Source organism: Eumetopias jubatus, unplaced genomic scaffold (assembly GCF_037043125.1).
Source record: "Eumetopias jubatus isolate StellerSeaLion01/CBP00866 unplaced genomic scaffold, mEumJub1_p1.0 scaffold_2, whole genome shotgun sequence".
Lineage (NCBI taxonomy): Eukaryota > Metazoa > Chordata > Mammalia > Carnivora > Otariidae > Eumetopias > Eumetopias jubatus.
The window spans coordinates 147976144-148003059 of NW_028274808.1; the positions used below are offsets into that span (position 1 = coordinate 147976144).

General features: G+C 36.2%; 2 protein-coding genes across 2 annotated transcripts in view; one reads left to right on the forward strand and one right to left on the reverse strand.

Moving 5' to 3' along the window:
* TMPRSS11D (transmembrane serine protease 11D) overlaps positions 1 to 14582 on the forward strand; it is a 36365-nt gene extending 21783 nt beyond the window's left edge. The window contains exons 7-11 of the mRNA XM_088021343.1: positions 2990 to 3028; positions 6383 to 6560; positions 9947 to 10206; positions 11329 to 11471; positions 14421 to 14582. Of these exons, the coding sequence (XP_087877469.1) occupies positions 2990 to 3028; positions 6383 to 6560; positions 9947 to 10206; positions 11329 to 11471; positions 14421 to 14582 (782 nt within the window). The remainder of the gene's footprint in view (positions 1 to 2989; positions 3029 to 6382; positions 6561 to 9946; positions 10207 to 11328; positions 11472 to 14420) is intronic.
* Positions 14583 to 26375: 11793 nt separating this feature from the next.
* On the reverse strand, positions 26376 to 26553 carry LOC148164915 (large ribosomal subunit protein eL39). Its single transcript, XM_088020812.1, has one exon. The coding sequence runs from the start codon at positions 26529 to 26531 to the stop codon at positions 26376 to 26378; it is 156 nt and encodes a 51-aa protein (XP_087876938.1). The 5' UTR covers positions 26532 to 26553.
* Positions 26554 to 26916: the final 363 nt, after the last annotated feature.

Below are 26916 nucleotides of genomic sequence, written 5' to 3' on the forward strand. Positions count from 1 at the left end.
TTTCTGACTTGAACTACTGCACTAGCCTCCATACTATTCTTTGCAATACTTTCTTGGCCCCTTCCAAAATACTGTCCACATAGATTATGGAAATATTTTAAAAAATATAATTTCAGTATTACTTAAAAGCTTCCCATGACTTCCCACAAACAAACAAAACAGGCAAACAAAAAAATGCTTATAACTAGGATACCATATTTCCTGGCTTACCCAGGACAGTCCCAGTTCATGCCAATTGTCAAAGAACCATGATTAATATTGATCCCTAAGTGTCCTGGTTTGGACAATAAATGATATGACCATCTCATTTAAAGCACTGCATGATCTGGTTCATGCTTATCCCTTCAGCTACTTATTTTACCACTCTTCCTCATTCACCATAATCTGGTCACACTTTCATTTTCTCCACCTGCCAAACTCCTCTCTTTCCTGCCTCAGGGCCTTTGCATACATTGTTCCAGTTTCTTATGATACTAAATCACCCCCTTGCATCCATCAGGTCTCATCTGATTCACTACTTTCTAATGTAAGCCTCTTCTAACTTCCATTACTTAATTATTTACCTTTGTCACAGACTTTTTCATTTTCGTTCATAACATTTATCACAATTGAAACTACAAAATTATTTGTGTGATTTTTGTATTGTTTGTCTTCATCCTACTCTGTAAGCTTCCTGAAGGCAAGAACCAGTCTGTCTGGCTCATCCCAATGTCCTTCTACTACCCAGTATCTAGCATATAATAGATAACTCCATTATTATTTCTTACATGAGGTGTGCCTGTGTGGCTCAGCAGTTGGGCTCAGGTCATAATCCCAGGGTCCTAGGACCGAGCTCCGCTGTTGGGCTCCCAGCTCAGCGAAGAGCCTGCTTCTCCCTCTCCCTCTGCTGCTCCCCCTGCTTGTGCTCTCTCTCTCTCTCTCTCTCTCTGTCAAATAAATAAAACCTTAAAAATATATATTTCTTGCATGACTAAAAAAAGGCTTAATTAATATGTGCATAGAATTTAAGGACTCTCCTCCAACTTTGTCATGCACTGCTACCTTAATAAACCATGATTCCCTCATAATAAGCTCAACATTAAAGGAATTTGGTCACCCCCACACTTGACTGGTATTAAATTAGTATATACCTGTTACAGCTGTACTAGTTGTTAAGACATTGAAATGCTTTCCTATGTGTTGGTAAACCACGACTGCACCAGGCCCACAAAGGTGTCCCAGCCTCTTCAAATCCTCCCATCCCTACCCTGGCTCCCGGCTCATCCCCCTGTAACTGAAGAGTTAATGCTTAGCACAGAAAGGACTTCCGAGACACTGCTCTAGCTCCACGGTTTGTTGTGTCCTTTCTGACTGGCTGATGCTTCTCCATTACAGTTTGCTTAATCCTCACAACAACCATATCTTATACTTTTATTGTTCCCACTCAGAAAAGATAGAGAATTACCCAGGGTCCTACAATCAGCGTGTAGGGGAGTCAGGATTTGAACTCCAGTTTCTCTTGTTCAAAAAATGAAAAGGAATGGTCAGTTCTTTTTATTTCCTGCCTCCAAAAAGATGTTTGGGCTCCTCTGACACTTACAAAGCAGATGTGATTCCCAAACGCTGTGAAACTTCTGGCAGCAAGGAAGTTTGGATAAACTGATTGTAGAAAGCATGAAAACCTGTCTGAGAAGTTTAGATTTATTTTATAGGAAATGAGGTGATTTCTCATTAAAAGTTTTCAAGCAAGGAAAGATATGATCTGACATACATTTTTAGAAAAAAACAACCTGGTAGAGACAGACATCTTGAAAAGTGCAAAGGTGGAGTCATGGAATCCAGATTGAAGGTTATGGTAATAGTGTAGATGTCAAATGATGAAAGCACGAACTAAAGTAGTAGCCAAAGAGATAGGGAGGGTGGGCATAATGCAAAGCATTGTTAGAGGCTAGGAGGTATAAACTCTGAAAACCAATAATATGTGAAAATGACAGGAAGGGAAAAATTAGAGACTTGTTTCAGATTTCTAGCCACTGGTAGAAGTGGGATCATTTCCTAAAGGAGAAAATATAAGTAGCAAATTTGGGGTAAATTTGGTCACATTGAGTTTGAGACAGCTGTAGGATGTGCTGAGAAAATGGTTCTGTAAGCAGACCTTAAATTACAACAGACAGACCTTCACTATCTGCTATGAACATATTTTCTGTCTGGGCGCTCCCACCATCTCCCTTCATGCTGTACTTGCGCTACGAGCTTTACTGACGTGATCATTCCACAAACATCGTACATCTCCATGCACTTGTACCCACTACACTTTCACCTGGAATACCTTTTTCCTGCTTGTCTGTCTGGAAAGTTCCTTTTAGGTCTTCAAAATACAGCTCAAATGTTTTTCTCACCATGATAACTCAGTGAATATCTCAGGTAGCATGATCACCCTCTCCTGTCTCCTCTCCACTTCGCACTTACACTTATTTGAATGATTCCTTGATTAATTTCTAGCTGTAAATTATGTGAAGGCAGACCTCCTGTGTTTTGCTCACTGTTATAGCTGCCCTACTAAGAATAGTTTCAGTAGAGTAATACATATCTATCTATCTATCTATATATATCTACATATATATTCAAGTAAATGAAAATTTAACTTCTCTTACACTATCGCATCATATCTCAACAACTTGCTTATGTTTCTGTTTTCCCAACTAAACTGAGTGACTTGAGAGCAGGAATATCTTTTAAATATCTTTTAAGTATCTTTTAGTGTTTGATGAGAAATTAAAGCACAAATTTTAATACAAATAACAATAAATGGGGAGAAGATTGTAAACCCAGAAATTTCTGGGGCTTATGACTCAGAGATTCTTTCAGCAGGTCTAAGATGAAGCCTAGAAATCTGTATCTCATCAGCCCTCTGAGTGATTCTGATGAGAACAACATTTAAGAAATTAAGGTGAAATAATATACATTCCTTATTGTATTGATCTTACTTTCACTTTTTTTTTAATACCAGCAATTACTGACCAGGACACAGTACATATTTTCACTGAAGGTAAGTTTCAAAATTATCTTATACAAACAGTTTACCAAAAATAAATAGTAAACGTTCAAGTATTTGCGCTCTTTGCCAAGGTAGTTTCTTTTTTTTAATTTAATTTTATTATGTTATGTTAGTCACCATACAGTACATCATTAGTTTTTGATGTAGTGTTCCATGATTCATTGTTTTTGTATAACACCCAGTGCTCCATGCAGTACGTGCCCTCCTTAATACCCATCACCAGGCTAACCCATCCCCCACCCCCCTCCCCTCGAAAATCCTCAGTTTGTTTCTCAGAGTCCATCGTCTCTCATGGTTCGTCTCTCCCTCCAATTCCCCGCCCCTCATTTTTCCCTTCCTTCTCTTAATGTCCTCCTTACTATTCCTTATGGTTGCACAAATAAGTGAAACCATATGATAATTGACTTTCTCTGCTTGACTTATTTCACTTAGCATAATCTCCTCCAGTCCCATCCATGTTGATGGAAAAGTTGGGTATTCATCCTTTCTGATGGCTGAGTAATATTCCATTGTATATATGGACCACATCTTCTTTATCCATTCGTCTGTTGAAGGGCATCTCGGCTCTTCCCACAGTTTGGCTATTGCAGACATTGCTGCTGTGAACATTGGGGTGCATATGGCCCTTCTTTTCACTACATCTGTGTCTTTGGTGTAAATAGCCAAGGTAGTTTCTGTTGAGGTGTTATCTTAATTCTTAGTTCACTCGTGTGAGTCGCTATTGAGAGAAGACATTGCTGATTCCACTGGCTCATGGAGTGATGTTTAGAAGAAGGAGGTGGCAGCAGTGGCATTCAGTGTAAAGTTTGACCTCAAGAAAATTTTCTTGGCAGCTTTGGGAAGTTTTTCCTACCCCAAGGCTATGGTGGCACTTCTGTAAACTTGTAAATTATGTTTAGTGACACCTTTTATATGGCTCCTCCTGACCACCAGAATAGCCTGCTTTGTTGTGGATTTAAATTAATCAAAAAGTATAATTTAAAAAATTATAAAAGTGTTGTCAGTTTTATGTCTCTAATCTGAAGGAAAAGACACGACTTTCCAGTGTCATTCTGTATACTCTCAGGCTAGTGCAGCAGAAATATAATCCCTAGAAAACAGCAGTTTCCTTCTCTGGTGATGAAATGTAGTTAGAAATTAGTTCAGTGTACCTCAAGAACTGGCCTATCTCAAACACTTAAGTGATGTTACAAGGTAATGCTACCTTTATGGGTATTTCTTAACTTCATTATATATTTAATTCATGCTTCTTTTTAATGAAAATGTGCTTAAGTAATTTACTAAGGAATTTGGTTGAAGGATGCAACAAAGGAACTTATGTTCTGTGTATATTCTTAATGGATGTCTAGCCCTCCTCTATCTGCAAAGTGTTAGGAAAAAATGTCTTTGGATGGATGTCCTATTGAAGCAGTGTCATGACTTTAGAGCAATAAAAATCGTTGTTGGTAATTTACTTCTAATTTCTTAGTAATAGACTGAAAAAAAAAAGCAAATAAATCATGGGAATGGGAATTGAGAGGACTTGAATGATCATTTCAGATCAAGCCATTGGAATGTTCGTGGGCTTGCTTTCTTAAGATGTTTAAATCTCATCTAAGTACTTAGAAACCCTCAGTTACCCTCAAGAATATCCTGTAGAGGGGCGCCTGGGTGGCTCAGTCGTTAAGCGTCTGCCTTCAGCTCAGGTCCTGATCCCGGCATCTGGGATCGAGCCCCGCATTGGGCTCCCTGCTCAGCAGGAAGCCTGCTTCTCCCCCCTGCTTGTGTTCCCTCTCTTGCTGTCTCTCTCTCTGTCAAATAAATTTTAAAAAATCTTAAAAAAAAAAAGAATATCCTGTGGACCTGAAGTAACTCTTTTCCAAGGGCACATTTGGTAATATAGAGTTGGTTATGGAGGTCTAGAACTTCCATGATGAGCTGGAATACCACTATGGAGAGTTCTTGATAAGAACAGTTTTCCTCCAACTTCAATGTACACATGAATCACCTATTAGAATGTAGCTTCTAATAAGTTCTGAGGATTTAACATAGGGTGACTAAGATTAATAATACAGTATTGTATGCTTGAAAGTTGCTGAGAGTAGATCTTAAGTATTCTTGCCACACACATACAAGAAAGAGTTAACTATGTGAGGTGATGGAGGTGTTGGTTGTCTTGATCTTGGTAATCAACCATGTATATGTACATCAACTCATTGCACTATACATTTTAAATATACAGAATTATATTTGTCAATTATTCCACAATAAAGTCGGGGAGGAAGGGAATACAGCTTCTGATTTGTTCCCTGGTGTGGGTCTTTGAGTTAATTTTTTTTCAGCTTTGAGGTATAATTGACAAAATTGTAAGATATTTAAAGTACACAAATCTTGATTTGTTATATATATACATTATGAAAATATTCCATCTAGTTAACATATTCATCACCTCACATATTTAGCCCCCCCTTTTTTGTAAAAACATTTAAGTTCTATATTTCTGCAAATTTCATTTATACAATACAGTGTTATCAACTGTAGTCACCCTGTTACACACTAGATCCTCAGACCTTATTCGCCTTATAGATGAAATCTTTTACATTTTCACCAAATTCTCCCCATTTCCCCCACCCTCCAGCCCTTGGCAACTACTTTCTACTCTTTCTTCCTAGGAATTTGACTATTTTTTTTTTAAGTTTCCACAACATATAAGTGGTACCATGCAGTATTTGTCTGGCTTATTTTACTTAGAACAATACCTTCCAGTTCAACCATGTTGTTGCAAACAACAGGATTTCCTTCTTTTTTAAGGCTGAATAATATCCCTGTGTGTGTGTGTGTATGTGTGTGTGTGTGCTTGCGTGCACATACGTGTGTGTAAATATATATATAAACATTCTCTTGACCCATTCATCCATTGATAGACCCTTAGGTTATTTTCACACAGTGGCAACATCTCTAATAAACTTCCATACTGCAGGTCCACAGACCACACTTTTGAATAGCAAAGCTAGAGAGAGGATGGAAATTTCCTAGTGAACTTGTGGCCCAGGTTGTTACAACCAGCACTGACCTTCCTTAACTTCTATTCATGAGAAATTCCGGAGAACTCTGAAGGCGCTCCAGAATTTGAAGACTCTATGTAATTAAGTTCAGAAATATTCTCTAAAATGCAGTTTCTAGTCAACAGTAGTCACATAAGTACCCTAAAAAATAATACACTGATCATGCTTTTGGAAAGGCTAGCATGTTCTGGGGAAGAATATATAAAAGACAGAAAAGTTGTAAAAGATAGACTCTGGCAGCATCTCCCAAATGTAAATGAATCATGATCTTCCCAGCTCATTAATGCCCTTGTCTCATTAGGCTGTGGGGCCCATCCAGACCTAATAACTTTGTCTGAGGAGAGGATCCTTGGAGGCACTAAGACTGAAGAAGGGGACTGGCCGTGGCAAGTCAGTCTACAGACGGGTAACGTTCACCACTGTGGAGGCATCCTGATCAGTAGCATGTGGATCCTGACAGCAGCTCACTGCTTCAGAAGGTGAGGTCACAGCTTACTTACCTACCTGGGAACAACAAGGAGAGACATAAACAGAAGAACTCCACCCATACCCCAAGGACTGAACATAATTGGATTTTGCTAAAAATAATTGAATGCAAAAAAGATAATGAGTCTTTTCTTCTTATGATAGCAAAAATATTTTTTTCTCCTTCAGCTTGCTAATTTAATCCTATTTTTCTGTTTCAGGTAATAGTATGCTATCACAATGATTTATATGTCAGAATGTTTAATTTAAATCCTAGCTATGAAAGCTTGGGAAATTTATTGAACCTTTATTTTATAAGACTCTTTTTTTTTTCCCAATTAGGGACATACTATTATCTATGTCTTAGTGTTTTTGACAGGATCAAATACATTAATGTAAACATATGTTAAGTGTTAGCAAAATGAATCACTACAGGAAATTTTCATATTATATTATGTAAGCTGATCAGCAGGCTGATGGCTGATCCAAGACTGTCGTATGCCATTAACTAATTCTCTCCAAAGCAATTATTGAATATCTACTATGAGCACAGTGTTATCACAGAAGCTAATTAAACACTGCCTGTACTTTAAAGGAGCCTACATTCTAATGTTAGAGATAGACATGCACAAAAATAATGATCAATAATGGTGAGTAGCATAAATAAAATGAATTTAAACAACTTACAGAAAATTCTTCATTGATGTGACCAAAGGCTATTGCTAACATAAGGGTAATAATCTGCCAATGGAGAGTAGGATGCATAAACTTACTCAGTATAGAAGGACTTTAGACTTAGATGACTAAAATCTGTTAGGTACAGACACACCTTATTATTGGAGCATGCTAGACCCCTATAGTTGCTGGGAACTAAACTCAAAATGTTCACTCAGGAAAGTAAAGATGATCTAAATCAAATGTGCCTCTGACCATACCTATTCTCTTCTCAGACTCATTGAATATCCACAGTCTAAAATCCAACTTACCACATACCCAAAACCCTCCTATCAAATCGATCGAGACTTATTTCTCAAAGCATGAACCTGAGCTCTAGCCAGATTGAATTATTCTCTTCCCCTGGACTCTGCCTACTTTTTCCAGTTTAAGAGCATTGTGCACTAGTCCTGTAAAACTTTACTCCCTCTTAATAGTTTTCTAACAGGTATTATTATGCAGCAGTACCTCAAATCTGCAAAAGACGTCTTAGAAATAGTGAAGATTTTTCAGAATTTCAATGGGAAGAAATGGAGGAAGGGATATTAACATTTTAGGGAGAAGAAGCAGATTGAGCAAATGCTCTTAAACCTGAAAAAGTAGGCAGAATGCAGGGAAAGAGAATAATGCAATCTGGCTGGTGCTCAAGGTTCAATCTTTATTGCCACCTGAAAGGCCAAAGAACAATGGCACTAATTGATTTCAATCACCTCTGAGTGTGGAAACCAGGAATGCAAATACTTGCATTAGGAGGCACTTAGCATAATCAAGGATTTAATATAAACTGTACTGGATTCTAAGCCCTACACAGACCCAGCCACCAAAAGCTAAGTAAAGGATATCACTATAATGAAAGCCACAGTTACAAATATCATCAATGATTACCAAAGGAATTCATGATTGTAAATGCTTGGAACATCTTCTTTCCTGCTTTGTCGAACATTAATTAACCATATAATTGAGGGTTCATTTCTGGGTTTTCTGTTCTGTTCTATTGATCTCTGTGTCTATTTTTGTGCCAGTACCATGCTGTTTTGATTACTACAGCTTTGTAATATAACTTGAAGTCCAGAATTGAGATGACTCCAACTTTTCTTTTTCAAGATTGCTTTGGCTATTGGGGGTCTTTTGTGGTTCCATACAAATTTTAGGATTGTTTGTTGTAGTTCTGTGAAAAATGCTATTGATCTTTTGATAAGCATTGTGTTAAATGCGTAGATTGCTTTGGGTATATAGACATTTTAACAATATTTGCTCTTCCAATCCATGAGCACGAATGTCTTTCCATTTCTTTGTGTCATCTTCAATTTCTTTCATCAGTGTTTTATAGTTTTCAGAGTACAGGTCTTTCACTTCTTTGGTTAGGTTTATTCCTAGGTATCTTCCTGTTTTTGGTGTAATTGTAAATGGGATTGATTCCCTAATTTCTCTTTCTGCTGCTTCATTACTGGTGTATGGAAATACAACAGATTTCTGTATGTTGACTTTGTATCCTGCAACTTTACTGAATTCGTTTATCAGTTCTAGCAGTTTTTTTGGTGGAGTCTTTCAGGTTTTCTAGATATAGTATCATGTCATCTGCATTAGTGAAAGTTGTACTTCTTCCTTGCTGATTAAGATGTCTTTTGTCTTTTTTTTTTGTCTGATTGCTGTAGCATACTTATTTATATTTTTATTCCCAGACACTCCCACTGTTTCTTATACAAAGTAGACACTTAGTAATGACTTGTTCAACTCTAACTAATGAAAATAATAGTTAGCTTCATTGAGAGCTTACTTTGTGCACCAAACACTGTGCTTGACACACCTGTCTCAATACTTACAAACTGTGTGAGAGCATATCATCAATCACATTTTATGCAAAAACAAAATAAGAATTAGAGATAGGAAATAAGTTGCCCTAAATAACACTGTTAATGTATGGCATGGCCAAGATTTAAATCTAAATGAAACTTTTTCCAAAATCATGCTCTTATTCACTTTCTGGATTAAAAAAAAAAGAGGGAAGAAAGAGATGAAGAATATCTTCAGAATCTTCTCTGTAAAGACCCTGAGCAAAAGAAGTTCAATATGAAAAATTTGTGTAATTTGCTTGCAAACTACTTTTTTTTCTTTAGAATTTTTAACTAGCATTCACTCTTTTTTTTTTAAGATTTTATTTATTTATTTGACAGAGAGAGACACAGCAAGAGAGGGAACACAAGCAGAGGGAGTGGGAGAGGGAGAAGCAGTCTTCCTGCTGAGCAGGGAGCCCAATGCGGGGCTCAATCCCAGGACCCTGGGATCATGACCCGAGCCGAAGGCAGATGCTTAATGACTAAGCCACCCAGGCGCTCCTAGCATTCACTCTTATATAAGCTATTGTACCTTATAAAATTACTTCCTGGATATATAATTTTTATTTCTGTATCAGCTCTATCTAAACTCCACAAAACTCTTACATTATTATGTAGTTACATTTTATTTTTATTCAACCATAGTAACAACATTGAGTTAATCAACCCCCAATTCACAGACCCTTTAGATAAATGATGATTCATTTACTAGCTATGTAATCCAGAAATATATACCAAAGAGAAATTGGTCAAATAGTTGCTAGCTGGTGACAAGGATGATAAACACAAAATTCAAATATTCGAAACGCTCACAAATTCCCTATTCAAAGTATGTTTTCCTATTTTTTTAGCCAATCTAATCCTCGTCAATGGACTGCCACCTTTGGTGTTTCAATAACATTTCCTAAACAGAGAAGAAGAGTAAGGACTATTTTAATCCATAACAATTATAACCCTGCAACTCATGAAAATGATATTGCAGCTATACAACTTGATGAAGGCATAAACTTTACCAAAAATATCCATAGGGTGTGTCTCCCAGAGGCTACCCAGAATATTCCACCTGGTTCTCCTGCTTATGTAACAGGATGGGGATCTCGAGAATTTGGTGGTAAGTGTCTCAGGAAAAATAAAACAACAATAACAAAAAGTTTCCTGGTACTTGCTGTTATGTAATTTTTTTAAATTAGGGAACACCTGAAGGACATATTCTATGGAAAGAAACATCTTATAATCTGATGAACCCAACCTCTAGTTATTACTGAGTTTCCTCAGCAAAGCAAAGCAATGTCCCTACAAACTATGGGGAATTCTCAAACATAGCAATAGGAACATGTAAGAGAAAGTGATAAAGAAACATGAGTTCTTCAGTAATCCAGAGACTCTATAGGTCTCAAATGTCTCCCCAATAAAGAAAAGTTTTAAAAAAATGAAAAGAAGATTTGGATAGGTATTCTCTAAGGGTTTTAACACCCTCTAAGGTATTAACAACCATTAAGGTATTCTGAGATGAAATGAATCCTACCTCTAGAGCAAGAAACTCTACATGTACATAAGCATTGCTCGCTCTTGTTTATTGAATGAATAAAATAGGCATAAAAATGAGGGCAATGTGAAAGAACAAATAGGGCCATGGTGAAAATAAGAATATCAGCCAGGGTGTGGAAGGATAGCATTTAACAATTTCCACATGCTTCAGGTCATGTTGTAAATTGTGTCTCCAAGGAATAATATGAAAGCTTAATTGTCATTGTGTTTTCATGACCCAAAGTAATTTGGTAAAATAGATAAAATTTGTACCACTCACAAAAATGGCAGTGCCACTTTGAAGGAACATCAATGTAAAATAAATTAGTTCTTTAGCCTTGAAACCAGACTGGTTTCTCTTTCATTGCTAGATTAAAGGTTAACTCAATATGTTATTTTTCCAATTCAGAGTCAGTCAGTGAATAACTTAAATGCTACTAGTCAATAGCAGATTTGTTTTGTTCTCAAGGTCTAAGGGGCACTGCATCACAAAGCTAAAGCAAAAAGAAATAAGATTAAATTGATATGTGTAAAGGGGTTATTCTACTTTACTATAGGAATCTTGGCTGAGAAAAAACTCCTATTTACATCTTCAATAGACTACTTTGCTGAATAAGAAATAATGTTTCAGATACATTTATTCCTTTCCATATTTGCCATAGAGTTATTAATTTATCCATTTTATTTCTGCTTTTATACTTCACAGGTAACACAGTTTCAGATCTACAGCAAGCACGGGTCAGAATAATAAGTAATGATGTATGTAATGCACCAACTAGTTATAATGGAGCTGTCTTGCCTGGAATGCTATGCGCTGGTCTACCTCAAGGTGGAGTGGATGCATGCCGGGTAAGTTCATGACAATGTTATCACATCATTATCCAAGTTTATAAGTACTTACTAGCCTGTGACACTGTGATAGTCACAGAGGTAACATAATTATAATACACAGCCCTGATCCTCTAAAAATTAGTTATCTAGATTTTCGAGTTAAAAGTGTTTTATGAAGGTGATCCAACACTAATTTTGAGAAACCAAATTCCAGAGTGTTTAGCCATCCAAACTCAAGAACAATACAGAACTGCATTTTTCAATTCCTTACCCTTTGTAACCAATTCTTTTATCTATAAAATGGGGATAATAGTAAGTACAGAACTTTTTAGGTAACATTAAAGAGTAGATGAAGATTAACTATGTCAGGCATGTGCTAAACAACAAAGAAATCTCCGCCATCTCAGCTTTTTTACTGTTGCTAACCTAGACCATGACCACTGATTAATAACTTCAATCTCTGAAAAAAAAATATAATTTCAATCTCAAACTTTCAATCACTATAAAGGTTTAAACAAATTAATCACTCATCTAAGAGTCATAGACAATAATTGATTTTAAAATATAAATAACACCTGAATATCAGCACCTTGAAGATAGAGAATATACACCAAAACCTTAGTTACTTGAGTCACAACAGTTTCCATAACTGTAAAACAGCACAAATGAGGGGGGGAAACTACTTAGCCTGTCATTTTCAACCAAACATAAAAAATGCAAATAACTATGAAATCCTAAAGTAATTAGAATAGGGTTTTAATACTAACATTTTAATTAAATTATCTAAACAATTAATGTGGTTATGTCCTTTAGTAGATTTTAATCCTATGTCTGAAACCCCATATAATAACAGCAACAACTACTTACTATCAGAAATTACATTTCTGGAAATTTAAGAAAAATTAGTCTTTTCTTGAGGAATCTGCTGCTGTTTTCTGGAGCAAATTGTATGCAGAAGAATCAGGTTTATTCTTTCCTCAAACATTAGTGACTTTTATATTTAGTGCTCACATTCTTGAAAAAGCAGATAAGAAGTAGGTCTTCCACAGTTTTTTCCAAGATCCCAATCTATGAGCATTTTCCCAAAATTAAACATTTTTATTGAATGCAAGGTGTGTGTAAATGGAGAGGAACTGCTTATCAATTTTCAAAACACCATTAACTACCTATTGGCCTTTACCCTTTAAGTGGAGATGTCTTTGTAGTAGAGAACACTTACTCATGCTTTACTCAAGATGCCCCTTACCTTCTGCATACACAAATTCTGCTCTTCCCCTCAAGCCCAGATCAAGCCTTAACTCCTCATGAAACTTCCCCTGTGTGTTCTACTCCAGACCCAGTAATTTTCAACTGAAATGCTACAATACATAGAGTTTGTGCCACGTAAAGTAATAGCACTTTACAAAAGAGCTTATGAGATCATACTTGTTTCAGTTCATTCATTCATTCAAAGAAAACGTATGGATTACTTTCTGTGCACCAGATATTGTGCTAGCACAGCAATGTGTTCCTTGCTCTCATCAAAGCTATAGTCCGCAAATGTCTGCACAATCAGACAGTGAAGCTGTCCAGTTACAGGGAAAATTACACATCCTTCTTAGTTTAACATCTGTTTGCCCAGTCTTGGCAAGACATTATGCAGAGAAATTTCTTCCTAGAAAGAAAAAATTGTAACAAAAACACAATGATGAAAAAGCACTGAGAACTGGTTAACTGGAGCACAAACACTCAACCCAAAGGATGCAGGTGCCAATCAGCTCCATGCAGTGCTTGCCATGCAAGTTGGTGATTCACACACTGACCCTTCTCCCCATCTAGACCAGTAATTTAGTAGGTATGAAGAGCTAGCTACTAGGAGTAGTCAAATGAATAGCAAACTATTCTAAAAGCACCCTTGGTAATAACTGACTTTTATCAGTACAGACTATCTGCCAGGCTGTACTGAAAGTGTTGTGTGTGTAAAACTCATTTAAATACATAGAAACATTATTCACAGATGAGGAAACTGAGGCAGAGAAAGCTAGCATTAAACAGCTTACTGAAGGTCATGTGGCTGATAAATGGAGGCTTCTGACCCAGGCTATCTAACTCCAGAACCCACAGACATAACATATCATGCAGCATGTAAAATGGACTAAATTTGCCTCCGCACCTAGATCACTGCATGTACAAATATTTGTTAGTTGGTTGATTATAATTGGTAAGTATTTCATAAGGAGTGTTTTATGCATTGCCATATAATTTTTTTTGATTATTCACCAAAGAATACTTTTTGATGATACATTATGCATCAGACACCTTGCAGGACTACGAATAGGAAGATAAATGAGACTTCTGAAGACTCATTCATCCAACAAATATTTCCTTAGCTTCTCCTGTGCACTAGAAGCTTAGGATACAACAGTGTCCCGAATAAAGGTCCTTATAGAACAACCAAGAAGACAGACACTGAACAAATATCCTATGTGCCATGAGTTTGGCAGCAATGTGTGGCTGCCACCAGGGGAACTGGTACAAGGGATTAAGTTCAAACACACACAATGTGCTTGTATAAAATAATACAGAAGCGGTGAAAGAGATACACACAGGACGTGGGAACACGGGCAGTGAAAAACTAATCCAGTCCAAAGTCAGAAGGGGTGGCAGTGGGGGGGTGGGGGACACAGGCCAAGAAGGCCTTCTGGAGGAGGTAAAGTCTGGGATGGGAAGCAGTCAGCTGGGCAACTGAGGACAGTCTGGGAAACATGCTTCTCATCTTCTCATAACTGCTGAAGGAATGAGTGTTCTTGAAAGATTTTGGTAATTTTCACTTGAAAATTGGTATAGTATTTCAACTTGGTATAATATTTCAACAGGAAATATCAGACTAAATTTATTTACTGTGGTAATTGATGTGATTTCTGACATAGAAATAAACTCCTGAATACTTTAGGGTTGTCTCATACTTAATCATTGTGTTTCCTTCAGGGTGATTCTGGCGGCCCACTAGTTCAAGAGGACTCACGGCGGCTTTGGTTCCTCGTGGGGATAGTAAGCTGGGGGGATCAATGTGGTCTGCCAGATAAACCAGGAGTGTACACTCGAGTGACAGCCTACCGCGACTGGATAACCGAAAAAACTGGCATCTAGCACAATAAATGCATCTCTGTGGCAAAGTCTGTATGCAGGTGTCTGTCTAAAATTCCAAACCTTTCCTTTTCAGGTGCAAAAGAGACTAAAAGTGCCCTATTTTAATTTCCTGTTACATAAATATGGTTTCACAAACACTATCTGTTCTTTATTACTAGGGATTCTATGTTTTCTCAAGAAAGCTATATGAATATCGCATAGTATTGTAGCTGTGGCCAAGGGAAACATGTAAGCTAGTTACAGAGGTAACAATCTTACTACAGTTGTGATAAGAGCTAGTAATGAGAAAAACAGTTACCCTGAGAGTAGACTTCAGAGGAATCTGGACAAGTCTGCAGGGTCAGAGGAGTCTTCTCTGGAAAGTCTCACTGACACTGGGCAAAATATAGAAACTCGCAAAGGAAGAAGTGGCAGAATAACATTCAAGACAGAAAGAATAGCATGAGGCAAGAAAAATAGTATTTATTTGAAATTTCTGGTTATGCAATATTCTATTTGGTATTAGTCCTAGAATTAAATATGTGAAGTCACTGTACAATCCTACAGCAATCTTAGTTATCCTATAAAAACACACTCGCATAGGAACTGATGAATTTCAGGCATTTAAGAGCAAAGCTGTCACTCCTCAACAGAGACCCAATGAATTATAATTTTATGATGACTTTTATTAAAAATATCCTTCATCTATATAAAAGAGAGAATTTATTTCCTCCATAAAGTGATGAAATACACCAACACAACCTTCTCAGCTAACTTACAACTACACAATGCTTTTGAACAACTACATAGGAGTAATCTTAAGAACTAAAGATCACCTAGTGGCAGTTATTTTTGAGAATTTAAGGATCCTCAATAGCTAAATCCAAGTAATGAATTTCATCACATGTGAAGAGTTGTTTTGCAAAGAGAAAGGTTAAATAGTTTAATTTTAATAGAATTATCTTAGAAAAGAAACTTTTCCCTCTCTTCCTCTTTCTTTCTCCCTTTCTCTTCCCTACATACACATTACCAAAGAACATAAATAAAATCCATTAAAATTCAAAGGCACAGCAATTTATGTCATCTGAATCATGAATGTAACTGAATTTTTATGGGATCCTAGCATTAACTGAAGCTTGGTTATGCATGACCATCTATGTGTCAGGGCTTCTCTCTTCTAAAACCTAACACAACACCTGGGTATCAGAACAACAACATGCGTTGTGAGGCAAACTTCTTGTATTTCCTCATGTAAATTGTGAAGAGACCTACAGTGAAGTCATTTACTTTTAAGGAAAAGAAGTTGAAAATTTAACCAACTTGATGAAATGTACAAATTGTTGGTACACTTTATTTCAAACAAACTTTATTAAAACTATTTCCCTACCTAAATATTTAGGGAAGTTATGATTATGAAGGACGATCCAATTTATTTAATTGGTTCTCCAACAAGAGAATTGCTAAGTAGACTCTAAAGGCTTGGTACTTTCTGCTGCCTTATAATCAAGATCTGTAACTGAGGCAAGCATCCAGCTTGACACTCCCTGGCTATACCTTGTGAGGACAACATTAAACTGGTAATTTAGAGTAAGCCTCAAGGGGGGTGTGTTTTGTGTATAGGTGTATGTGTGTGTGTACATGCCCTCACATAATCATATTTTTGTTTATTCCTATATGTTGAAAGCTATATAAAGTACTTATTTAGCAGAAAATAGAACAAATTCAATTTATTGAAAATAAAATATTATTTAATAAATATATTTATTTTTATGAAGAGATATTTGAATACCAGAATACCTATTAAGAGCTTCTTTTTTATTTTCTTATTTTTAATGTACTGATGGGTTCCATTTCCTGAGAGCTAAATAACTCAATGAAAACAATTTTGTACATTTGTGGGAAGAGCGGTGATTCATAAATCCTTTCAGTTCTTAAAAAAAATCATTCTGGAAACTCTGGCAAAAACTTTCTAGCACCCAAATTCAGTGCCAGAAAAAATTATTAATACCAGGGGAAACCTTGTTCAGCATATAGAAAACACAGACTAACCATCAAAAAAAACAAGGCAAACAAAGTGAATATTTGATGTTCAAACTGAATCCTCTTGGGTTTAAAATAGTGAGCAGAACAACTGAAAAGAGAATTATCCAAGAAAGTTTAAAGCAAATAAGTGGCTGTTCATTGCACTACTTGGAAGTCTTAATTGCAGAGTGTAGATCATTCATTTAACAAATTTATTGAGTCTTGCTATTCTAGGCTCTCTACTAGACACTAATAAAATTAAGATAAATAAGACATCGCACCTACACTTAAGACACCCAGAGAATGATGGTGTTGATAAGCATACAATATAACTTGATGGATGCAATGATAAAGAGTAAGATATTTATTACAAGATAACAAAAGAAGGGTGTGGAGGTCCTAAAAGATTCAGGGAAAATATTTTTTAATATCAAAAGTGAGTCTTCCAGGGGCCCCTGGGTGGCTCAGTCATTAAGCATCTGCCTTTGGCTCAGGTCCTGATCCCGGCATCCTGGGATCGAGCCCCGTATCGGGCTCCCTACTCCACGGGAAGCCTGCTTCTCCCTCTCCCACTCCCCCTGCTTGTGTTCCCTCTCTCGCTGTGTCTCCCTCTGTCAAATAAATAAATAAAATCTTACCAAAAAAAGTGAGTCTAGGGGCGCCTAGGTGGCTCAGTCATTAGGCGTCTGCCTTCAGTTTGGGTCATGATCCCAGAGTCCTGGGATTGAGTTCCACTGGGCTCGGGCTCCCTATTAAGTGGGAAGCCTGCTTCTCCCTCTCCCACTCCCCCTGCTTGTGTTCCCTCTCTCGCTGTCTCTCTCTGTCAAATAAATAAAATCTTAAAAAAAAAATGAGTCTTCCAGAGCATTGATTTGCCGTGAATAACAATTACTCTCTGGTTATATGAGAATGGAACAAAGAACTTCTATTTATCTAAATCTGTCACAGGCTCTAATTTACACAATTCAATTCTTATTTTCCAGTTTGCTAAACATTAAACAGTTCAAACAGATCCAAAATAGGTTTTTTTCTTTATATTTTTCATAAATCTATATAATCCAAATCCCAAAACACAGTCCTTCTCATTTCTAATCAATCACTTTGATTAATATCCTATGGGGAAAACAGGTCATTTCCCCATTTATTTCTAGTGATTAATTTCTGTAAGAATCAGTTGGTCCTTTGAAGGAACGGGTCCCTTAACAAGAGAAATACTTAAGCAGAAGCTGGAGGATCACTGGCAGAAATGTTTTGAAGGATTTCTGCCATGGGTCAGGCTTAAAAACAACAGATCATTTCATGGTCCCTTCCAGGCTAAGAGTCTACCCACAATAAGGAAATAATTTTGAGGGAGCCTAAGATCTTTGAGAGAAAGAGGAATTGCCGAGCATTGGGACATTGTTTGTTTAATCAACATGAAACATGAAACAAATCATCTAGAATAGGACAAAAGTAGAAGAAGGGAGACAAGTCAGAAGACTTGCAATAATCCAGGGAAATGATGGGATTTACTTGGATTGAGGAGCTAATAGTGAAGATGGTGAAAAATACGTGAAATTCAGGAAATATTTGTAGAAAGAAACACAGAAATTACCTTTAGACTAGACTTAGGGGCTGAGGGAAAGGGAGTGATCAAGAATGACTCAAATTTTGAGCCTGAACAACTGAAAGGAAAATTTGGGAGGAGAACCCAGTTTGAGGATGAGGAATTAAAAGTTTCTTTCTGGAGCACCCTGGGTAGCTCAGTTGGTTAAGCAGCTGACTTTTGATTTTGGCTTAAGTCATGATCTCAGGGTTGTGAAATGGAGCCCCAGGTCAAGCCCCAAGGAGAGCCCCACTGTTGGGCTCGGCACTGCATGTGGAATCTGTTTAGCCCTCTCTGTTCCTCCCCCTCTGTCCTTCCCCCTTCTGCTTGCACACAAATGCTCACACACACACACTCTCTCTCTCAAATAAATAAATAAAATCTTTTTAAAAATGAGTTTCTTTCTGAACCTGTTACATTTGAGTTGTACAAACATTCAGTTCAGACAAACAACTATAAATACATATCTGTAGCTCAGAGAAGGGACTGAAACTGGAAATAATCAGTTTGATGGCATTTACACTTTCAGGGAAGTAGGGCACAAAAGCCATTTTCAATGACTGGGAGAGAGGATGGGAAATGTAGTTTTTAGAAAATAAGGAAATACCTTGAGGACCTCAAGAAATATCCTGATGTCTTAAGATGAAAAAAATTATTTTAGTATCATAACAAAAGCAGACTTAAAATGTGTTGTTTGATTTTATTAAATTAAGAACATTTTGTTATTCAAAAGACACTATTAAAGAATAAAAAGAAAAAATGACAGAGGGAAGATATTTGCAATACATATAACTAAAAAATAGCTTATATCTCAAATGCATAAGGAATGACTACAAATCAATAAGTAAAACAAATAGCCTGATAAAAGAAAATGGACCGAAGATTGGAATTAGTTACATCAGAAAAAATCAGAATGGCCAATAAATGCAATAAAAGAGGCTCAATCTTATTAGAAATAAGGAAAATAAAAAATAAAGCCATTATTATATACCACAAGACACCAGTGGATAAAAATTGAAAGTCCAGGGGCGCCTGGGTGGCTCAGTCATTAAGCGTCTGCCTTCAGCTCAGGTCAAGATCCCAGGGTCCTGGGACCGAGCCCCGCATCAGGCTCCCTGCTCCGCGGGAAGCCTGCTTCTCCCTCTGCCTCTGCCTGCTTGTGTTCCCTCTCTCGCTGTGTCTCTGTCAAATAAATAAATAAATAAATAAAATCTTTAAAAAAAATTGAAAGTCTAACAAATTCAAAAACTGGCAAGGATGGCATAACATAAACTGCTTTAAATAATGGAAAAATATTGGCATTACCCAATAAAGTATATCATATGCATATCTTATGATCTAGCAATTCTACTCCAAAGTGAATATGTTAGAAATGGGTGCACATAAGCAGGAATATTCAAAACAGCATTATTCATAATAGCCAAAATAGTGACAACAACCAAATGGCCATCAGCAGTAGAATGAATAAGTAAATTCTGTTATATTCTTACAATGGACTTTACTATAGCCATAAAAATTAATAAATTATTGAGACGACATGGATGGAACTGGAGGGTATTATGCTGAGCGAAATAAGTCAATCAGAGAAAGACATGTATCATATGACCTCACAGATATGAGGAATTCTTAATCTCAGGAAACAAACTGAGGGTTGCTGGAGTGGTGGGGGGTGGGAGGGATGGGGTGGCTGGGTTATAGACACTGGGGAGGGTATGTGCTATGGTGAGCGCTGTGAATTGTGTAAGACTGTTGAATCACAGACCTGTACCTCTGAAACAATACATTATATGTTAAGAAAAAAAAAAAGAAGAAGATAGTAGGAAGGGAGAAATGAAGGGGGGAAATCAGAGGGGGAGACGAACCATGAGAGACTATGGACTCTGAGAAACAAACTGAGGGTTCTAGAGGGGAGGGGTGTGGGGGGATGGGTTAGCCTGGTGATGGTATTAAAGAGGGCACGTACTGCATGGAGCACTGGGTGTTATACGCAAACAATGAATCATGGAACACTACATCAAAAACTAATGGTGTAATGTATGGTGATTAACATAACATAATAAAATTAAATTAAAAAAAGAATAGGCTAGAGCCGCACTTAACAAGGATGAGCCTTAAAAACACGAAGTTAAACAAAAGAAGACGGTCATATAAAAAATACATACTATGCTATTTTCAACTGTATGTTTAAGAATTCATTTTTACTCATGAAAATCTATTTTCAAAAAAAGCAAGGAGTCTATTACCAAAAAATAAAAAACTATGTTCACCTTTAGGGGAGCACAGTAGAACTGAACCTAAGAAGGGAAAGGCAGAGAGCTACTGGTTTGTTAGCAAACTTCTATGGATATTTGCTTTATAGTAAGTCATTAAGTTGTACATTTATATGTACTTTCGTGTATGTGTATTATTTTTCACATCTCTGATACAGAACAATTGTCAGGATTGTAGGATTTTCACATTATCAGACATTTTTATATATTGTTATTTTTAGAAAAGGAAAGGATAATGAAATAAATTTGACTCATAGTATGATCTAATGGTCATATTTAGCTGAAGAAGCAAGCATGCTCCTTAAAAGGTTGTTTGAACTCCAGGTAAAATGTCAGATGTTAATTGAAGTGACCAAGCCAACACAGTAGGAAATGACAGCAGACTCAATTGCTGGTTCTCTGACTCAGACCAAAGCTCTCCATCTTTGTGCACACCCCTCAGCAGCCATTTATATGTACTCTTCCTCCACTCACCATGGTCTGTCGGAAGAACCACGGTGGGCCATAGGCACTGTTTCCATTTCCTTATCTGTGAGGCTTCAAAATAATTTTCCCTACTTCACAGGGTTTTACTTCAAGTAAACTAAACATTATAATAAATTACATGAAATAGACCGTATGAAACCTACTAAGAAAAGAATTTAGAAATAGAGTAACTCTGAGCCAAAAATAAATTTTTAAGTGGGAATTTTTGCCCCGAAGTCATACAACCAAGTGATTTATTTCACAACCAGCTATACGTTTTAAAAACCTATTTTATATTAATCCTTGATTTTAATTTTAAGCAGGATGTCTTTTTCTAAAGATCTAATCACACTCAAAAGGGATATGCCCCCCTCTTTAGCAGAAAGTGCAAAGTCCTTTTACCTTTGCAATTTCCAATCTTATTAGGTGAAAGACTTCAGTTCCCTCCAGTCTGGCTGGGTAATTAAATAAATGCCATCTCTTTTTAAAAAAAACAGATTGTATTGAGCTCCTTTTCAGAATGCCAGACAAAACCTGATCAGGAAAAGTTAAAGTGTGAAAGCTTCAAAGTTCACACGCTCTTGTTACCAATCTACATGTTCTCATTAAGTGAAATGAACATTAAACTTCTCTTTTTACACACACAGATCAGGCAAAGTGCTTTTCTTAAGTTAGTAGGGAAAAAAAAATAAGTTCTCATAAAAATACCTTCAGGATCACTTTCTTTTATGAAAATAAAGCATACCTACAATATTATGAAGTGAGCTTTTGTTACATGATTATAAAATTCATTCGGGTAGAACCCATGAAGTAGAGGCAATTTCTCCGAATTCTTTTTTTTCAATAATTTATTATTTATTTGTTGATTATTATTATTACGTGCTTTCCTCATTGTGTTGAAAAATATCTATGAAGGCAGGGTCATGTATTTTACTAACCATGACATGCTTGTTCTTTTTTTTTTTACTTTAAATTTTTTATTGTTATGTTAATCACCATACATTACATCATTAGTTTTTGATGTAGTGTTCCATGGTTCATTGTTTGTGTATAACACCCAGTGCTCCATTCAGTACGTGCCCTCTTTAATATCCATCACCAGGCTAACCCATCCCCCCACACCCCTCCCCTCTAGAACCCTCAGTTTGTTTTTCAGAGTCCATCGTCTCTCATGGTTCGTCTCCCCCTCCGATTTACTCCCCTTCATTCTTCCCCTCCTGCTATCTTCTTTTTTTTTTCTTAACATATATTGCATTAATTTCTCCAAATTCTAACATAAATGTATTTAAACTGTGGTCTTTAACATTTTAGGCCTACCCTGCTACTAAAGTCTATGGATTATCCAAAAAGTCCTATATTCTTTAAAACTTGCTCCAGGTAACAGTTTTATGAGGATATCTGTTTTTGCTGACAGTAGTTTTGTTAAGATACTCCCACATCAGCAGATTTGCTGGGCTACCCCAGTTAAACAAATGTATTCGGTCTCTTTACTTGACGAATTTGGAAGTTATGCTTCAGCTAAGAAAATTTATTTTAATCTAGAATTTACAAATATTTTCTCACTAACTATTCTACTTCATTGGGGGTATTTGTATCTGATAAGTGGAAACCATAGAAGCAAAAATTCATTTTTCCCCCAGGAATGTTTTGGAAAAATAATGTATGACAGTGGACCAAGCAAAGGTGACTGATACTCCACTCATTGAAAGTATGAGCTGAGATAATAAGAATAACGGTAACGACGATAGTTATAATAGTTAATATTTATGAAGCATTTGCCAACCACCAGGCCTTCCGGGTAATAAACCCAGGAGAGGTATTATTATTACAACCATGTTTAAGAGGAAGAACCAAAGGTTCAGAGAAGTTCAGTAAAATGTCTGCAATCACAGAGCTGGTAAATTTCAGAGTTAGGATCTCAAGGCAGTTTTTCAGATTCTAAAGTCTGTATATTTATCCTTTAGAAACTCATCTTTAGCACGATTTGAATTTGGCATGTTATTTTTATTTTCCAAACTCTGAGTTTTCAAGCTAAAGCATACAATAATACAATAATACATATAATCATATATAATAAATATAATAATACAATAATAATATATACAATTTCCTCTACATTAAAATGAGAGTCAGGTTCTCACTAGTGCCTTCTGCATTATGAGAGTCACCATGTTTTGATTCTAGATTTTCAAAAGTTATTATGTATTCACATCTCTTATTAACAACAAATACAACACTGGCTCAAATTCAAATCAGCACCTCCAAAATCATGACACTCAGATGGTTTGGCAAATTTCTTTATGTTCTTCCTCATGTCTCTCTAGACAAGTCATACTCTCAGTGTGACAACGTAACATATAATATATGCCTCCTTTCTAAACCAGGTTGCTTCCATCTGAAAGCACTACATAGAAGCCGGTCTGTTTTCCTTTCTTTCCCAGGCTCAAATATGCCCACAGGACCCACAAAGCTACTCATAAGCTTCACCACGATGACACCTATCTTCACATCCAGGCCACAAATGCTACCATCTTTGGAGATTTCCTAAACTTCCAACCCTCGGGAATGATGGAGAGGTCAGTGCAGGGGTAGAGAGAGTGGCTTTTCAGTCTTCCCCGAAACCTGTGTCACAGTTCTTCCTAACAGACTATTCTGATGGGATCCAGAGTCTCAAGAAATAGCTCTCCAACATTTTATTCAGTTTTTTTTAATCATCCCTTCAAAATTTCACCAAACTCCTCATTATAATAAAATGTTCTGTTTGGGGCCCTGACTCCTCTAACTCTGGTTGATGGCAGTTCCAGGGACCTGATGCTTCCCCTGAACTCCCTCTGGGCACTGCCTCCAAAAAACTTCCCTCCTCTAAGAGAAAGAAGACTAAAGCGTGCACACCTATCAGTGTGATGCAAAGAGATGCTGAGAGGGAACACAGGATGAAGGTATGGAGGGGTATTGGTAAAAGCTTCTGGGCTTCGGGTAAGTCAGCCTGAAATAGTGTTCTACTATAGTTTCAAACGACTGTATCTTTCTCTGCACATGTGGTTAACTGAATCACATACTCTCTGTAATTCCTAAACTTCTTTTCTAGTTCTAATGCTATCCTAACTCAATACCACTCATACTCCTATTTATTATGGGCCACCTGAAAAATCCTGTTTTGCTCCTGTTCTTATGATTTATGCCTTTTTCATGGGGTGATTTCACTGACATTTTGTTTGTACTGAACAGGCTTAGGATGCAACCCTGTTTCTTTTCAACCTTAAATATATGACTTTCTACCTTTGAGAGTCAGAGCAATTTAATAAAATATAAATTTTAATAAACTGTTACAATCATAGGCAATAAAGATTTTTAAAAAATTAACACTAGCTCCAAAAATATGCTTTTACCACCTACTTGAATCAACTGAAAAAAAAAAGCTTTAAAATTATTCTCCAGATGTTAAAGTCTATCTAATTATATTATTCTGGTAAAAAAAAAGAAATCCTATTTGGTTTGTAGCACTTACCAGAAAAAGGAAACTTTCCTTTTCTAAAACTCTGAAGATTTTATAATCCCTTCTCTAAAACTTTTTTATAGACTTGTCAAACTTGTTTTATATAAATTGCCTATAACTTCATTTTTTTTTTTCCTAAACCTGGCTCAGGAAACATCGGTCACAGCATGAAATGCTCTTAATTTTATGGTAACACTTACCCATGGCAGAGATTGAGATGAAGACTTCCTTTACTTCTCCACCACTTCTAGAGAACCAGAGAGAAATGTGACTTTTCGTTTCTTCATAGTTTCATATAATGTGGGGGAAAAATGCCAGCATAGAAACATAGTTGTAGGACCCTCCTCAGTGGCAACATTGTTAGAAAATAAGAATAACTCTCTCATGAAAAAGAGCTCTCTAATTAGAGGGATTCTTTTATCTTGCCTCCAAAAAAAAAAAAAAGAGATTTTTATTATGCTCCTCTAAAATACGTTCTTAAATTTTAAAAGTAAAATTGAAAATTTCTAAGTAATTTAAAAGTGGACCAAATAAAACGACTCTGTAAATGAGACAAAGAAATGGAAGGAATAAGAACTAGAGGGCCTACAATCCTGAGAAAATTCATCAGGATAACGTTTGTGTTAAGCAAATGTGAAATTATCCATCAACTGAAAGAAAATATTTACCAGTATGTAAGTATATATTTTCAATTACTTATGTACATATGGAAAAGTTCAATAGGATCTTACATTTTGACATACTGGATTTTAATTGTTCAGGTAAGTTTTAAACATCTAAAAAAGCAAGAATTATGTATATGCATTTACACATTAGGTTTCTTATGGAATTCAATAATATTGAATGATATAATCATTGGGACTGAGAAGACAAAAATATACAGCAATTGAATTCATGATCAGTTTAGGTCATAGCTTTCTCATGAAATTTACACAATCATGCAACACACATACACAAACTTTCCACAAAATCTTTGTGGGATTTAAATTTTCAATAAATTAAAATGCAGCTGATTTTTATCTCAGAATTCCCATCAGGATGCACAACAGATAACAGACAGTCAATGAATGCTTGCCAAAGGAATGAATGAATGAAAGTTAACATTCAATGACATTAAAGGGAAAATTACATTTCTTCTCATAGTAGATGGAGATTGTAGTCACAGGAAATTTTATCTTATATGCAGCTATTTTTATTATGGCTTCTAAAATTAGAATACCTTTGGGAAAAAAATCTAGAGTGCATTTGTTCCAAACTTTAGTGAAACTCTTTCAAAAAACTGTCCTAGTATACAGGCTGAGTTAGAAAAAGTTATAGTGCTAATGGATCAGCTAGGTACATACAGGGACATGGACACAGATATAAACACTTTTAAATATATACAATTATGGAGCTTAAAAGAATTATATATATCCATAGAAACACAATGATATGCACATTAGCAAAAAAATTTTTTTAAAGTATTCTCAGGTAAAAATAGAGAATTTGACTAATATTTGTTTTTATTAGACAATTTTTATAAAAATAGTTTAAAATATGAATTATCAACAATGGATATACACATATATATTAATAAAATCTATAAATACTACTTTTCAAAGTATGAATTGCATGTATTCCAGGATTACCTCTTAAACTAGTTTTCTTGGTATTGTAAATAAAAATTTTTACACAGAACAGTGTCTTCTAAAATGGCTTATTACGTTTAAAAACCAAAATATTTCCTTTCCTAAGTGCCTTTTATTTATTTATTTATTTTATTTATTTATTTTTTTAGAGCCGAAAGGTCTCACATTTATTACTGAACCAACCTACTGGTGCAGAGGCATAGTCACAGAGAAAAATCATTTCCATGGTAAGACAAGTCCATGGCCAGGTAGGAAGGATGTTTACAGAATGATAGGACACATGATCTTCATGCAGCGTAATTAAATATGGGTGCCAATTAAGTGTGTCATCTCATGATGTGTGATGCCTTATAGACCCAGCTTGGTTCTTCTCCAGTGCCTCCTCTTGGAGTTGTACCTGATTTTATTACCAGTTTTCATCCGAATCCACTGGGGAATGGGACGATTCTGCTTTTGTTTCTTGGCCAGGAATCGCTTGATTCTGAAAGTCTTGTGAGAAGACATGGCAAGAAGCAGTCAGCCACGCAGAGCAGGATGGCGGCGAAAAAGAGAAAGCTTCCTAAGTGCCTTTTAAACATTGAGGTATTTTTCTATTTTATCCTTTGTGGCTTTCCCAACCTTCCTTTTGTTAAATGTTTTCTATTTGAAAACTGGATAGGAAAGTGCATAATATGTATTTTATACTTACTTTTAAAGGAGATTCACTTTAAAATTTTCACCTGAAGTGTTAAAAGTGACTATAAATGAATAGGCCAAAAAAAATTTTAAACAGTCCTTCATTTTCAAAGAATGTTACCTTGTAAGTAATGTTATAATAATGGGAAAGAGGGGTACCTGGGTGGCTCAGATGGTTGGACTACCACCGGCTCTTTATTTTGGCTCAGGTCAT

What these genes read in the sequence shown, in the direction of transcription:
- LOC148164915 (XM_088020812.1), bottom strand. Translation starts at nt 26,531, where the DNA reads ATGTCTTCTCACAAGACTTTCAGAATCAAGCGATTCCTGGCCAAGAAA.